This window comes from Azolla caroliniana, unplaced genomic scaffold (assembly GCF_043228905.1).
Source record: "Azolla caroliniana isolate FFs.n. ecotype wild unplaced genomic scaffold, voAzoCaro1.0.p SCAF_11, whole genome shotgun sequence".
Lineage (NCBI taxonomy): Eukaryota > Viridiplantae > Streptophyta > Polypodiopsida > Salviniales > Salviniaceae > Azolla > Azolla caroliniana.
Genome location: NW_028230446.1, coordinates 19,823,995 through 19,840,682, shown reverse-complemented (window position 1 = coordinate 19,840,682; position 16,688 = coordinate 19,823,995). Strand labels below are relative to the sequence as shown.

Genomic DNA, 16,688 nt, shown 5'->3' with positions numbered 1-16,688 from the left:
CTCAGTCAATGTATCCTATGGAACCCATGTATCAAGGATGAATCTAATCAACTACTGGGATCACGTAAGGGGTTGTCAAGGGGATACATTGCAGAAGGTCCAGGAAAAAGTATAGAATGTTGGTAACGGTTTATGTCACTGCCACTACAAGATCAGGCGAACATATTCCATGGAATCAGGGGCGGATGGACTATAAGATCGGAAATCATTAACACTGTACAATTAGGGAATCTGCTACTCAAAGGATGACAATGGAGAAATGGATAGGCCACGAGGAGGAGGGATCTCTGTTCCCAAGAGGTAGGGGTCCACCAGACAAACTCGAAGGCTCTGAATTGTGAGACACTGAGACACCAACACAAAATAACGCAATTCCAGTACTCACGTATACTGGTCATAAATGGATTGTAGATCTTGATACGATCAAAGTACAACCTGATTGGCACATATGTATTCATGAAAACACATGGCTACGTAAGGTCCTTTGGGACCCTTTGCAATGGACATGGTGTGATCCCTATGCAACACAAGGAAGCAAAACCATCCCTTTCTTCCAATTCACTTCTAGATTGGGTCGCCACATTCTAGTTGGTCAAACCGCCTGAGAGCCGGTTGCTGCGAAGGTTTGGCACACATTTCAAGTTCCTCCCACAATAATCACCAAGTTTTGGCAAAAAATCTGGAAACAACAACACGCTAGGCGAATTACCACATTCCAATGGCTATTAATACATAAGTCCCTACCGGTGGGAGCATGGCAACGTGGGAACCTTAGCTCTCCTAATTGTGTAGAGTGCCCACATGTAGTAGAATCAATATGCCGGGGGGTTGGCCGCTTGTTGCAATTATGCCAGGTGCAAGGCTCAATCAAGTGGGGAAATATATGTTGGCTATCATGGCAGGCCGCAATTGGCAAATACGAGCATCAGGAGGAGGGGATGACTTTAGTGATAAAAGCACAAGTGGTATTTTTCTCCTCCAGCGGCAATGTCCACTCCACTCCTCTTAATGACAAATCTCAAGAGGTGTTGGAATTGGTCAGCCCAATAACTCTTTGGATTCTATGGGAACAACAATGTAGGCGAGTCTTCTCCAACCAAACCGCACATCCAACAAGGTTACTAACAATTGGCAACGGTTCGGTTCGGTTCTCTTTGGATTCTATGGGAACAACAATGTAGGCGAGTCTTCTCCAACCAAACCGCACATCCAACAAGGTTACTAACAATCGGCAACGGTTCGGTTTGAACCGAACCAAACCGAACCGAGAAACCGCGGTTTAATTGGTTTAACGACTTAAATGGTATGGTTCGGTTCGGGGGGGACACCAGTTCAGTTCGGTTCGGTTTGAGTCCTCATCGGCTTAACAATTTCAGTTTAAACGGTTTAACGGTTTGGTGAGATACTTTTATAAATTTCTCTCTCAACACATTTTTTGAAGGTCAGTTATGTCAATTTAGCAAAAAGTGATCAAATTTAACCTAGCTTTTCAAAAACCTAGTTTGTATACCTTTTTTACTTTTATTTCTTTATCAAACAGTAACTACTAACGAGTCTCAATTCTAATTTCTCTTCTCCTTCATCTCCCTCTCCTTCTTCTTCTACAGACTGCAACAGTTCTTCTCCCTCTCCTTCATCTTCCTCTCCTTCTTCTTCTGCAGTGGTCAGGCTAGTTTGTGAGTGCTCAGACTAATCAAGTATTTTTCCTAAACACAGTTCATGTGGAATGCATCATATAAGGCATAAATTTCCAAAGTACATGCCAAATAGGCGTAAGGGTATCATATTATAAGGAGTTCAATGTCAGGCTATTATGTAATTATGTATTTGAAACGTATGGTAAGGATCATGGATGCCATTGATTTACTAGAGCTACATTGCTAACCTTAACTTTATAGATTTAGAAATTTAGATCTACATAATTAAATTAAAGGACACTTGATGGGAAAAATGTTATTACTCCATCAAGTTACAAAAAATATATGCATAATTTTTGGAAATACTTTTTTCAATTAATGAGGATAAGGCAATAATTTTAATAGAAAGTGTTGTAAGTAAAGAAAACCTTTATACATGTACAAGTCTTAGTGGGGCATTGCCAACTAGCAACAATGCTAAAATGCATTACCTATTGCCATATATGTTGTACAAAAACAAAATGCCATATATATGCCGAGTACCATAAGATGGCGTTTATGACTGCTCCAAAAGTAGCTTAATTTTACACCAATGAATTTTTAAAACATTTTTTGATCAAAAGATTGAAAGATCATGGGAGACCCATCTTTTCTTTGCATGGAGTAGATAGGGATAAATAATGGTAGATTCAAGGGTACGACATTGGCCACGAAATAGGTTTTCTTCCAGCCAGAAAATGCTTTAGAACTTCATGTTTTCATCAAAGTAAGAACCATTAATCTAGAAATACTTTGCCCATGATTTAATTGGGAGGATATACACTGTCCCACAATTTCTTTCGTATGTTGACATAAATGTAGGCAAATGCTAGTTGAGAAAAAAGAGACGCTTTGAGCTTTTTGGCTTGTGATATTAATGTGCGATGATGCGTGATATTAATGTGCAAACACGTGGATGTACACATATGCATGTAAGTTATTACTCGTGTTGCATAAACCATACATACATAACATACGTAAGGATATTTGTACTTCTCAATGTTCATCCCAATTCTCTGACTCAAAGAAGTATTTATGTTAGTGCAATCGTACATACTTATGTGACATAGTTGAGCACATTGCTCAAATTTTTAGAGGTGTCTTGTGATTGTAGGTTGTAGCATTGGATTTTGTACTCTTTTCAATCAAGATCTATGTTCACTTATAAATATTCCATGTTAAGATCTATCTCCTTCAATATCTTGAGTAATCTATGGCCTTGATTTTATACGTATCATCTTATTATACCACTAATTATGACTTCATTGTCCGATATAGTTTTCTATTCCTCATAGAACATGGAGTCAAGTGTGGACACCCCTTCAATGAACATTCTCAAGGAAAATCAAAGAGACAACGAACTTCATGGACAGACCGACACACGATAAATATCATAGATAATGGTGTGCCCCGTCGTCGATGCTCACATTGCTCTAGTACTTTGTCAACTAATACATCCACGGGTACTCTAACAAAACATTTATTAGAAAAACATCACATTAATAGCACATTTGAGCCACATAGTTCCTCAAGTATGAGTCCAATGTCTATGATCCAAAATCCCTTAGATACATCCAAGCTTCTAATAACTCGTACATTAGAGAAGAAAATTGATAGCTCTGTCAGAAAATATATAATCATAGAAATGTTGCCTTATGTCCATGTTGAGTCCTTAGGTTCTAAACAATTCATGCATTATGTCTTACCAGGGTATAGGCTTAAGTCAGCATGTACTTTAAAACGATCAATAGGGCAAATGTATGTTGTCATTCGTCAAATAGTTATAGGTTTTTTGTCTACACTCGATTCACGTTTTGCAATTACGTTTGATGGGTGGTCAAATAGTAGTTTGAAAGGATTTTATCCAATATGTAGAGAATCTGCCAAGCCAATGTCTATGCTCATTGATTTCTTCCATGTATTTCCTGGTGATGGCGTAGGTAAGCGTTGTGGTCAAGCTTTATTTATGCGTTTAAAATCCTTCGGTATTTCTTCTCACATCTTATCCATAACATCTGATGGTGCTAGTGATGCTATTATGGCCTCAAATGAGTTGGGTAGATTGTTACATGATATGCATGGAGATGATATTTTGCCTTCATCAAATATTATGTTGAGATGTATGGTTCATGTATTTCAACTTGGTATTAAGGCTGCATTAGAGGTCATCTCATCTTCCACTATGAAGTTGAGAAATATTTTGGTATCCATACGTTCTAGTAAAGTTCGTAGAGCTATATTTAGAAAGTATTCTAAATCAATGTATGAGCATGGAGAGTGGGAGCCACCTTGTCTTGATATCATTACGAGATGGAATTCCACCTTAGAAATGTATTAAGAAGCCTTGAAACTTAGAGATGTTTTAAGTTGCACTATAGCCGACTCTATTATTGTTGCGGATTTCGTTGATAGTATGCTTACTATAGATGATTGGAACCACATACAAGCAATGGAGCAATGGCTTCTTCTACCTGCAAGAATTTATACCTATTTAAGTGGGTCAAAGTACCCCACCCTCTCAATAGCTTCTCTTGCCTTCAATGGCATGTTATCACATTGTAACAAGTATTTGGGAGTGGATGTGGAATCAATAGAATCTAGCTCAAGTAAGGCAACTCTTGAAGTGCAAGAAAAAGCTAGTGAGAAATGTTTACAATATTTGATAAGATATCAAGAATCGTTGAAGTCCATACCTTCTCGAATTGCGACCTTTCTTGATCCACGGTATGTTGCTCTATTAATAGCTTTTTTCATACATAATAAATTGATTGCTATATTTTTTTTCATACATATTACGTAATGTGTTTCGTCTTCATATATGTTTTCAGAGTTCCAATATCCAATAACACAATTGAGAGGAATTTGGATATTAATTTGGTTCACAAAGTCTTGGAAAAAAATTATGTACTTTATGTTCCAAACTCTAATGATGAAACACATGAAAGAGATCTTACAAAACGTGAAGATCTTTGGGAAATCTTAGGTGTCAATAAGCCTTCTCAAGAATCAATGACATCTTCACAATTAGAAATGGAACAGTTTATGAGAATTCCTCGAGCAGTAGCACAAACTGATATTGATCCACTTCAATGGTGGTTTAACAACAGGTTTGCTTCACATTTCTCAATTATAAATTTAACATTTTTCATCAAATTTGTGCAAAATCAGTTTCAAAATGTTTGTTTACATCTAAACTAGGTTTGCTTTACCTCGAATGTACAAGATGGCGTGTGACTATTTAGCAATACCAGCATCATCAGTGCCTTCAGAGGAGGCTAATTCTGAAGCAAAAGATAACTTTCACGATAGAATTCGTCTACACTCATGGACTTTCAAGGTTGAAATGTGCATTAGGTCATGGTTGGATGTCCTTAATGAGGCAAATGTTTCATTACCTGAAGACTTTAGTGAAGCGTATAATAAGTTGGATATAGATGTGGAAGATATTGCTATGGAGGATGATGTAGTGGACTATATGTTGAGTCAAATTAGAAGTTAGAACATGTGCTTAATTGCCCATTTATTTCTTTTTAATTTCAAACATTATACTTTCATACTGTTGACGGACATATTTAAAATTTAAAATTTAAGTGTTTGGCATTTGCACTTAAATTTGTTCATTCTTCATGATTTGGTGGTTTTAACTTGGATCCAACCATTGTTATATTGATGTCATTTTAAAATTATTTCGTGTGCTGAAGAGGCTTAATCAATCTAGTGAAAAAATTAGAGAAAGCAAGAGGACTATTCTAGAAACTGAGGAGCTTGGTGTTTCCATATTGCAAGATCTCCATCAACAAAGACAAACACTCCTTCATGCACAAGATAAGGTACAACAATATATAGTTTTTCTACTTTGCTACTCTCTAAATGGAGATATTGTCTCTGGTTGATTTGTTCATGATTACATTTCAATGTTTTTAGTATTAGAGAAGCTAGATTAGAAATACATTTTCATGCAGTACGATCGTTTTTATTGATGTCAAGGAAAAAAATGTTTTAATTTCAGTATACATTGGATTCTCTTACCTATATGTGTATTGGAATAGTATTGATAAGACCTATCTTCTCCATTGCCGGAGGATATGGAGACCAGATTAATTAGAGAGGATAATTGAAGAGATGTGTTTACACCTACAATTCCAAGTACTGCTTGCAAGTTTTGGCTATATTGAAGTTACTAAGACACTAAATGTATAAAACCAAGGATGTAAGGAATTCTTTGAAGGATAGCTGTTATAGAAGCTAACAAAAAACAACAATATATTTAATCAGTAGTTAATGTAGAAGATAGTGCAGGTGAATCACATGGAATCATCACAACTTTGGTTGAGGTGTCATCGATGCAATATAGTTTAAATCTTAACCATTTCATCCATTTGGTGAAACTTTTCAGATGATTGAAGGAGATGCTAGCTACATTATGTTACCAATGACCATTGACTTTAAAATTAAGAATTTGTTCTCTTAATATTTTGATTCTTTGTTATGTATCTATGCTAATTTTTTGAGGATGTTGCTTTTGATATTGTAGCTTGGTGATGTGGATGACAACATTAGTAAGAGTAAGAAGATTTTAATATCCATGACACGAAGAATGAGTCACAACAAATGGATTATGGGTGGACTTATTGGTGCTCTTGTTGTTGCAATTTTCATCAAATGGATTATGGGTGCACTTATTGGTGCTCTTGTTGTTGCAATTTTCATTGTTGCATATGAGAAACTTTCCTCATAAGAAAATTGTTCTTATTTAAAGTTTTATGTATCATTATAATGGCCAATTGATATAACTTGTTAAGTTCATAATGCATTGAGAAAAAACATTAATAATTTGTTTCATACCAAAACCAAAACCGAACCGCGAAAACGCGGTTTAACCGGTTTAACGATTCTAGTACTTCTAGAACCGTTTGGTTTAGGTTTGAATTTTGTGTAAACGGTTCGGTTTCAATGGTTTCGGTTTAGGTTACAACATTTTCTTAAGAGTTCGGTTTGAACCGGTTTGGGTTTGAGACTTTCGAACCGAACCGAACCGTTGCCGATTGTTAAAGGTTATTGCAAGAGATATGGAGTGAAATTGTAGCCACTCTGAAGAGCCAATATGATGGCCTTTAAGGGCGGCTCCGAGGGAGTTGAAAGACAACAAATAACCTTTATTCAACAATGGTCGTCCTCTCCCTTTCTTGAGTCAATGGGCATCCACATAAGATGGAACTATCGCGTCCCTTCAGGGATTTGTACATAATCGTCTCATTTGTAAAATTTTATAACTAATGGAAAGAGTTTTTTTTTGGAAAAAAAAAACAAACATCATGAAAATTCTGGTTTTTAATCAACTCAAGCTCTATTTTTATTTTTTTTTAAATCTAGGAAAAAAAACTTTGTGATGAAAACTTTGTTTTTTATATCATCTTGATTTAATGTATCGAGTTCGTGTTTACAAATGTTTTTATTTTCAAATAAAAGAGCTTTTTTAAACATGAACTCGAATTGTACTAAAATATCTGTTTTTACAAGAGAAAAAGAAGAATATCAATAATGCAAAGAAGTATGTTACACAACAAGATACCTTATGTTGAGCATGTACTTCATTGATTAACAAAAAACCATTAATAATTGTGTTAATGGTAATTAAACCTTGCAAATGCCGTTTACATGGTCTATAAAATATTCTTGTGGTTCTCAATCACCACTTCAAGCACTTAATGTTGATCTTTATTTTTTGGTTCATCCACAATAGAGAAACATTTATATGGAACCAAGGATGACAACATGAGCATAACTTAGGTGCCAAGGAAACTTGCAAGAACTCAAGGTGGGGATATTAATAGCGACACATGTAGAGATGGTCATGACCTAGGGCACCAATTCTAGATTGGTAAAGTTTTGGAAATGGTGATGCATTAAACCTTTGTAATACAACTATCTTTGACATTAGTGAGGTGGATATTATTGTGTATGACTTTATATTGACAAAAGTTAGATGTTTAAGGAAGACAACAATAGACATAATAAAAGAGATATTACCAAGCCTAGAAGATGTCTCATATTGAAGGCGAATAAGATTTAGTGCACACCATTTGGTGAAGACAATGATTTGATTGGTACATTTGAAAATGAGGAGGAAGAGTCACAATTGTATATTAGCTATAATAGTGATTCTCATGAAAAGAGTGATCATAATGATGCAAATAACTCTTAAATGTATTTTTTGTGCAACGATATATAACAAATTTAGACAATATTTTGTCGAATGATATAAAAAAGTTGATTGTTTTGAAATCTTCACCTTTTGAATTCTTTAAGATTAAAAACTTATTGTTATTATTTTTTCCTTAAAAATACACAAACTTACTTTAAATCTTAGTTGACCAAATTTTGGCATTTTTCAACTTTACTAAATGGTGAAATTTTCAACTTTTTAATCTAGTTTTTGAGAACATGTGGTACTAGTATCAAGGTGTTTTGTGAAATGGCAAAAAAACCCAAAAGCAAATGGAATATTCCTTATCCTTCCACATATGTGTGATCCTTCCACTTGTGAACGCAAACGTGTTTACTTGATGTCATAGGCACTATCCCATTGTGCATATAAAGCTAACACATTATTCCATCTCTTTATTGATGATTGATTCACCATTTATATCTTCATTTTTGAACTTGATTTATCTTCATGCTAAGTTTGGTTAAAGTTTAAATATTTATGTTTTCTTATTTTCTTGCATTTGATATATTTTTAAAAAAAACTATCCTCCATTGGTATTAAAATTAAAGTGGCGAGAGGCAATATACAAGATAATCCAATATTACAATGAATATTGTATAGCCATGGCGAATGTCCGTAGCCAATCTTTCTAGGTAAAGATAAATAATCTTTCTAGCCAATCTTATTCATGTTCAGCATATCCAAGAAAAATGTTTCATCCAACAACCCCTTTCTTTCAATCTCAGCAGACGTCCCTTCATATTAAAGGCTCTCATATTCTCCAAAGAGGATTTCTAGCAAAGAATACCCATCTTGGAAGGAGCTTAGTATAGATGCATGCAAAATGTGGTGATCTAGTAAAAGTTGAACAAGTATTCATTGAACTTCCCACGAAGACTATTGTTGCTTGGAATGCTCGCATCACAGGATGTATTCAATGTGGCTAGGCTTATGATGTCATAAAATGGATTATTTTAGTCCACTTGATGTGTCTTTGCTCAAGGCTTGCACTATGTTGCAAGATCTTGAGACATGTATATATTACCTAAGTGTTGAATATGTATACTCAAACGTTTTCGCAAAGGCACTCAATGTGTTCAAAAGACTTCCATTACAGAATATAGTCTCTTGGACAACATTGATTTCAAGATATGCTAGAAATGAGTGCGGGGAGGATGCTCTTATATGCCACTCACATATGCATTCAGAAGGTATATCTCTAAATGTCGTGGTCAATATTCGAGTAGTAGAAAAAAGAGAAGAAGTGCATACCAATATCTACAAACAGGGTTTGAAACCCGATCTTGCAATTAGTAATATGCTCATTGATATGTATGCAAAATTTGGATTCCTTGAAACTGCTCAAGTAGGTTTTTTGACATTGTTCCAACTCGATATGTAGTCAGTCTCTTGGAATGCATTTCTCACTGGCTATACTGAATTTCACAATTGTGATAAGGTCTTTGTTATCCCCACAAACCTCTTCATTGCATTGGGCATCAGATGGGGCACTAGCTGATAATGCTTTATTCTTGCAAGAATTGGAAATCCACAAAAGCATTGCCCTTATATATTAGAGTCAAATTAGCATGCTTGGTTGACAATGATTTACCTTCAAATACAAGCACCATAAGGTGCAAGAGAAGGATAATTAATTTGGCACTGTTGGGGCTTTCATTGAGGTGCATGAAGATGGATCAATTGACAAAGAATTTCAAGAACTTGAGGAACTGTTTACTGAAGGAAAAGTTGTTCCAAATGAATCAATACTTGCTCTACTTAGTGCAAAGAGATGCAAAAAAGAAGGAAACCTTCTATTTTATTTGGGGAAGCTTTATCATCTTTTCTTAGATCCTTAATGACGACCATCCAAGCAATAGCTTTACCTATTGCAAACTCAATAGTTCTCGATGTTGAGTTTGCGGATGACACTACTTTGTATATTCGCGGAGATGTTGTTAATCTTGATCAGGTACAGAATGCTTTACGGATATTTTCAGATGCTATTGGAGCCTCTCTCAATTGGAATAAATCTGTAGGCCTTTGGGCCAGTGATGAACAACATCCACAATGGTATCTAGGCCCTGCATTCCATTGGCTAAATTATGGGGAGCCGATTCGGTATTTAGGTTGTCTTGTTGGTATAGATTTACCATCTGAAGTGATGTTATCACCATTGCTATTATCAATTAAGCGTAAGTTGGTATATTGGGACTCATAGTAATTATCCCTTGCAGGTCAGGTTGTCATTGCAAATTCGGTGTTGTTGGTCTCAATGTGGTTTATCGCATCTGCTTGGTTGTTCTCTAGGTCGGCAATCATGAAAGTTCAAAACCTCATACGTAACTTCCTTTGGGGTGGAAAAAATGGATCTCGTGCAGTGGCTAAGGTGGCATGGGATGTTTTGATTAGGCCAAAAAGTCAAGGAGGGTTAGCTCTAATAGATTCCTTGATACAATCTCGAGCTCTCGTGACAAAGTTTGTAGTTAGAGGATTGTTGCCATGGACAGAGGCATGGAAGGGTATGTTGCTTAATCAGCTGATATCCAAGACGGGAGGAAACTCATTGCCGTCTTTGAAATGGATGTTCTTGACAGATATTCAGACACCGAGACGGAATTTAACATCCAATAGATTTCTACTAGGGATCGTCAGAGCATGGGATGCAATCAAGATTTTTATACGCAAGGACATGCCTAACACATGGGATGGTTGGATGAATCAACCGCTTTTGGCTAATTCTCTTGTTCGGGATTCTACTGGAAATGTATTGGGCCTTAGACCTCATCTTGCATGGGGAAAATTAGACAATGGGCCATCAACATCAGTAGGATCTTGGATTCATTTTCAACAGATGCCAGAAGTGGATCGCCTTAAGCAGTTACACTTGATATATGGGGCGAAGACAATGACAATGGATATTTCTGCAACCTTCTCTCAGGCCTCATCACGACTTCAGCCAATGCATGAGCATATGTGGTTTGGTTGCCTGACGAATGGCATGATGCTCTTTTTTAAAGGAATTTCTACAGACGGGTGTATTTTTTATTTCCATATTCAACACGATAATAAATTGCAGCCTTATACACCCTTTGATAATTTGCTGCAAAACCTGCTTACTGTTCCAGTTAGGGTGATTACCAAAACTGGTAAGAAATGGCTCTTGGATCCACAACCGTCAATAGCCCATTTGTCGGATATGCTTTGGTTATATGCACAACAGCCAATTAATAGGCTAATGTGGAACCCACGGGGATGGTCTTGGACTAGTCCCATGAAGGATCCAATGCAAAAAGTTCCGTTCTTTCAATATATTGTGAAATTTGGTAGAACCTTACTCATGTCAAAGAATATTCCAAATCCTGCGGCTCAAAAGCACTGGAATAAGTGGGGTGTATCAAGCAATCATTTGAAGGCTTATTGGAAATCGATTTGGTCTTTTAGGGGACCAACAAAATACACTCTCTTCAGATGGCTTTTACTACATGCAGCACTACCAGTAGACCAGTCTTTGAAAGGAAAGGTGGCACCCGTTCTTAGACAATGTAGTTATTGTGGTGACTTGCAGGAAACTACCAAGCATGCTCTCTGGTCCTGTTCAATAGCCTAACCGGTATGGAATAAAGTTCCTTCTTTATTCCTAACAATTAATGTACGTTGCCTATTCTCCAGGGGATTTGCGGTATGGGGGTTCTCCATTCTAGTTTCTTATTGTATGAGGCATATGATGCTCTAGAGGCTAAGACAGTCGTCAACAGGCATCTAATATCTATATCCCCTTTTCAGCAACCTCGAAAGCAAATGCATGTAGCCCATGTATGGAAAACAGTATCCACGGTTAAATTATGGACCTTATGGAAGTATCGGTGTAAAACACGATATGATTCTATAATTCCCCTTCTCTCAGATATATTGCTAGAATTATGGGACAACTTATTATCGGTAGTGCGTGGGCAATATGACAATATGTTGGGCCCTTCGGAGATTTTTCTTAAGAAAAGGAAAAATTTACTACAGTTATGGAGGAAGTTGCCTCTATTCACGTTCTCCTCTCAAGCATTATCCTTTTTGTATATAACACTCTAATTATACAGTTTGTAGCCTTACGGCGTTTTTTCTTAATACTAATGAAGGAAATCTTTTTAGACAAAAATAGAAAAAAGAAAAAAAGAAGGAAACCTGGATTGTGCTAAGCAATTACATAAACTTATTATAAAAATGGTTTGTTAGCAAACATCACTATTGCAAATCAAATGATAGACATGACAACCATATATAGTTGCAAGTGGTTATGACTTGATTGTCTTCGTGAGCAATGCTCTTATAGACATGTATTGCAAGTGCAAAGACACTGAAAATGCAAGGAGATTCTTGCATTTGATATTAGTAGTTCCAACTTTGTTTTTGTTTCTTGTTTAGCATGATTAAATTAATTGTATCCCTTTTTCCCTTGGGAGAGTATTACAAGATTTATAGATATTACATGTATGCCTCATTATATGTGTTCGAGTCGAATGGGAAAAAACAAACAATCATTATATGTTTAGATCTATTGGAAAACCTCTCTTTGATTTTATTTATTCATTCTTGGAAAGCGCCGTATACTTTCATGCCCATGAAATTAGTTTATTTATCAGCACTAAGGAGGGGTTCAGTTACTAATGTGTAAGGCGAACTGATTCGCAATACCGCTCTCTCAGCCTATTTAATATCGTCACACAAATTAAAGCTTGTTAGTACTAAATCCAAAAACATACAAAAACGATTGAGTACATTAACATTCTTTTACCTCTTTTTTCCAATCAGTGAAACGAGTGACTATTATTAAATAGGAAACCAGTTGTACAGATGCACCTATAGTCAACCCGAGCCAAAGACCCTAGGGCATTCAAAACATCAGAGTAGCAAACAAGATTGTGTTAGGTTCGATGTAAATATAGCAAAGAAACTCTCTAGACACAAGGAAATAGTAACCATTTTATCTGGCCTCTAAATCAATGAAATTTCGTGATAAAGACATAAACTTCCTTGTTCATCAAAGTTATTGTTTTATGGTTTTCATGGATATACCTTGCCTTGAAGATGAGACAAAAATGCTAGAACACAACCAACGGGCAACCCAACAACATAGAATGAACCCAAGTTAACGAAGGCTCCGGATTTTTGCCACCCAGCACCCCTTGCAACACCTAAGGCCACCAACACAAATCAAAATGTCGAAAACAGGGATAAACCAACATCAATATAAAAGCATCCTTGCATGAGCTTCATCAAAGCAGAATTTTGTGATTTCTATAATAAAGGGGGAAACTCAAAAAATACCCCCACATTTTCCTTAATTCCGAAAATACCCCCATCAAATCCCTTTCTGATTATGTGTCATTTGACCAAGTATATGGTCAATTGATCCCCACATTAAGTTTTTTCTTCAAGGGAGGTAACCAAAAATAACAAAAAACTGGGGGCAGTTGTGCAGGTATACATATCGATATATACATGCCTGAAAGGACAGATTGCAGGGCATCTACTGTTGTGGACAGTGCGAGCAAAGGAATGAGTCCTTTCACAGTGTCGATGACCTCTTCCTCGTTGCTATACACTAGACCCCATACATTCCGAACTAGGAGCAAGAAACATGCAACAAGCATGGCCATGCTGAAGGTAAGTGCAAGTGCAACGCTCACCACAGCTCGGGCCGCCCATGGATTACCTGCCCCTAGCTCATTAGCAACTCTGGTGCTGGAAAACATATTAACCGATTGTCAACCATTATTGATAAAATATGCAACTTTTTGTTAGAGCACTCACAGATGGACATAAAGATTTGATAAAAGAGTAAGGTCAGCCGAACACCAAGACCGGTCATTGGTATTTCAGCAGAATACCTCCTAGGCTGTTTGAAGAACCTCTCAAGTTTTCCGAAACCTTGGTAGTATTACTACATATAGGGGGGGCAGACTGTTAATTTTAAAACACTTCACACGACCCCATTATGCATGTAAACTTATGGGGTATTCGAGTGAACACACAAATACTTGCGAGCATTATGATAATTGTCATAAACCTATGGGTATTCTGGTGGATACACAAAATTAGGAGCATGGAGTTTCACATTTAAAGGCCTCACCTGGCAGCTGCTCCAAAACCCATGGGTATCATAAAAATCAAGGCCTCTGTGCTCACACTGAAAAAGAAAAAACCAAAAAAAAGAAAATGTTATCAAGTGCCAATCTCCATGAAATCTCTAACCTTCAACACTGGTTCATTTCATGAATATGCCATGTACCATATAGAGATTGTTGCTGTTTGGAGTTCAGGATTACTTAATAACCCCGAAAGAATCACCAAAATCTCGTATGACCACCACTCCAAACTATGACCAGAAAGCCCCCGCCCCAAAAAAAAAAAAAAAAATTTATTTGAGGTAAATTTTGCCTGGCACTGCATATCAGCAAACTAGTACTGATGTATATATGTATCGTAAATACCAGATCATTGCAGCCGATGGGATGGCTAGCCGGAAGAACCCTCCCAAATCTTGAAGTGCTTTCCAAGACAGCGGTGCTCTTGTCTTCGCAAACTTACTCGAAAACATGACATAAAATGAGATAAGGAGAACATTCACCCAATACGAAATGCTGTTGGCAATGGCTGCCCCAACATAACCTATGCCGGATTGGAACACCAAGAACCAACAGATGGGCACATGGAGGATCAACGTGCACATGTAGATGAAAAAGAGTGGGGAAACATCGCTTTGTGATTGCAGAAATTTGACAAATGGTTGGCTTGTCGCCGACGCAAACAATGTGGGAATAATCCATTTTGCATAAGTCCCTGCTTTGCTTGCTATTTGAGCATCCTGGCCAAGGAAAACAAGTAAAGTCTCCATGTTGGCCCATAACAGAGCTAGAGGAATAGATGTGGCATTGAGGACAAAGATCGCTCTCTGAAGATAAATTCCGAGGTTCTCGTATTGACCGGCACCGTACGCTTGTCCACATAACGTCTCCAGAGCAGCAGCCATGCCTAGCTACAATGTGATAGATACAAATCAAGTTAAGTCGGATCGGTTTTATTGTTTTGTTTTGGTTTTTATTTGGGGGGGAAAGCAACAGTTTCTGTCATTTAAGAATGATAAGGCATACCACAACGCTGAAGCCAGTGACGGTGGCGAAGGAGTTAGCGATGGAGGCACCCGAAAGCTCGAGCTCTCCGCAATGGCCGACGAAGGTGAGAGATACCATCTGCAAGAGGAAACTGAGGAGGTTGCCCATGATGAGGGGTCCAGCCAGGCAGGCCTGTACCTTCATCTCCTTCCAACTGACCAAGGTCATGGACTTCCCAAGATCATTCATGACAACAATACCAGAGGTGGTCTTATTATTATGGCCATTGTCTTGAAGCTTGTTCTTGTTGGGGAAGCAGAACATATGTTGGTCACTACTGGCGGTGGTAGGATTACTTAAATCACATTGGTGTTCCATATCTCCTTCATGATCAATCTCATCATTGTGACTCATGATTGGGGGGGATTACAGAATAATTATTATTTTTTAAAACCCAATAGAGAGTTCAGGTTAGCAAGCTAATGAATCTATCAGAAGCCAAGTCTTAGCAAGGCTAGAGAGAAATATAAATAAAAGCAGTGTCTGTACATATTCAATTGCATAAAGGTTTCGATGATGATAATGAATATAAAGGAAGAGGATGAATCTTTATGACTTCTACGTATGTAAAGAGAGACTGTGGAAGTTTGTAGGAATGAATAAGAGCCTCAGATGAAGACGAGAACCGAAATCCACATCAAAAGGATAAGGAAAGGTGGGAAGGGGACGAAGAACAGAGGAGAGTGAGTCAAAGGAAACGCTGCAGATATGATGGGTAGAGGAGACAGAAGTGTTGTAACTAAATGGATTTTACAATTGTCTGGTTTTACCAACATTTATTAAGATAATTGTGTGTTTTCACAATAATAAAAAGAGCCAGCGAGAGAGAGAGAGAGAGAGAGAGAGAGAGTATATTCGGATGTAATGCATGTAGTTCCTAATGAAATGCTCAATGATATTTTACTGGACAGATATGGTGGACAATGTAGAAGAGGATGAGATTCTAGACGTGGAGATGCCATGTACGGAAATTTTAAAGGCGTTACCCATGTTTCGTGAGAGAGGCATCATTTGCTTCTTTACATGGAAAAATCATTTGGTGCATTCGATGGCACAATGGTTAAATGCAATGGTAGGTAGAAATAGTGTGGAAGATGTGTATAAAGATCCAAGGGGTTTTTTTGAGGTCATTTTTCGCACTGAAGAACAACAGGATAGATTGTTATCACGTCTGCTGATCTTTTACAATAATAATTTAGTCTATATTGTCCCTTGGAGACCACTATTCGAGTTTCACGAAATTTTGAAACAAGATTGTCCAATATGGGTGGAAGTAGAGTGTAAATTTTCTTTCTTATGGCCTATACTTCAAGGTGCAATGGAATAATTGGGAAAGGTGATAGTAGCCCCAAATGCCAAAGCATATAATAGATATAGGTTATGTATGTTATGGACTACAGCTAAAAAGAGACCTTTGTGGCTAAACATAAAAACTAAAGAGATGAGGTCATTCCGTTGCCAATTACATTGGGGATTATTCGCCGGTCATTACTTCCGATGTGGTGGTTTGGGCCACTTCATGGCAGAATGTCAACAAAAACAAGTGGTGGAGGTGACTAATAATTCCCATGGTGTTGTGTTAATGCTAGAATATGTGGTGAAGATAATGAGATGCTGAAAAGTAAGGGGGCAAAT

General features: G+C 37.2%; 2 protein-coding genes and 1 pseudogene across 2 annotated transcripts in view; 1 reads left to right on the top strand and 2 right to left on the bottom strand.

The window, feature by feature from the left end:
• LOC147858378 (protein DETOXIFICATION 16-like) overlaps positions 1-16,688 on the bottom strand; it is a 68,279-nt gene that overhangs the window by 10,942 nt on the left and 40,649 nt on the right. The gene's annotated exons all lie outside the window — the stretch shown is intronic.
• Positions 5,303-6,414, top strand: LOC147858382 (vesicle transport v-SNARE 12 pseudogene; annotated as a pseudogene).
• LOC147858381 (protein DETOXIFICATION 16-like) lies at positions 12,385-15,422 on the bottom strand. Its single transcript, XM_087327490.1, has 8 exons — positions 15,033-15,422; positions 14,373-14,917; positions 14,171-14,257; positions 14,012-14,068; positions 13,385-13,623; positions 12,955-13,073; positions 12,674-12,763; positions 12,385-12,585 (listed from the first exon to the last, which is right to left on the bottom strand). The coding sequence occupies exons 1-8, from the start codon at positions 15,405-15,407 to the stop codon at positions 12,511-12,513; spliced, it is 1,587 nt and encodes a 528-aa protein (XP_087183616.1). The 5' UTR covers positions 15,408-15,422; the 3' UTR covers positions 12,385-12,510.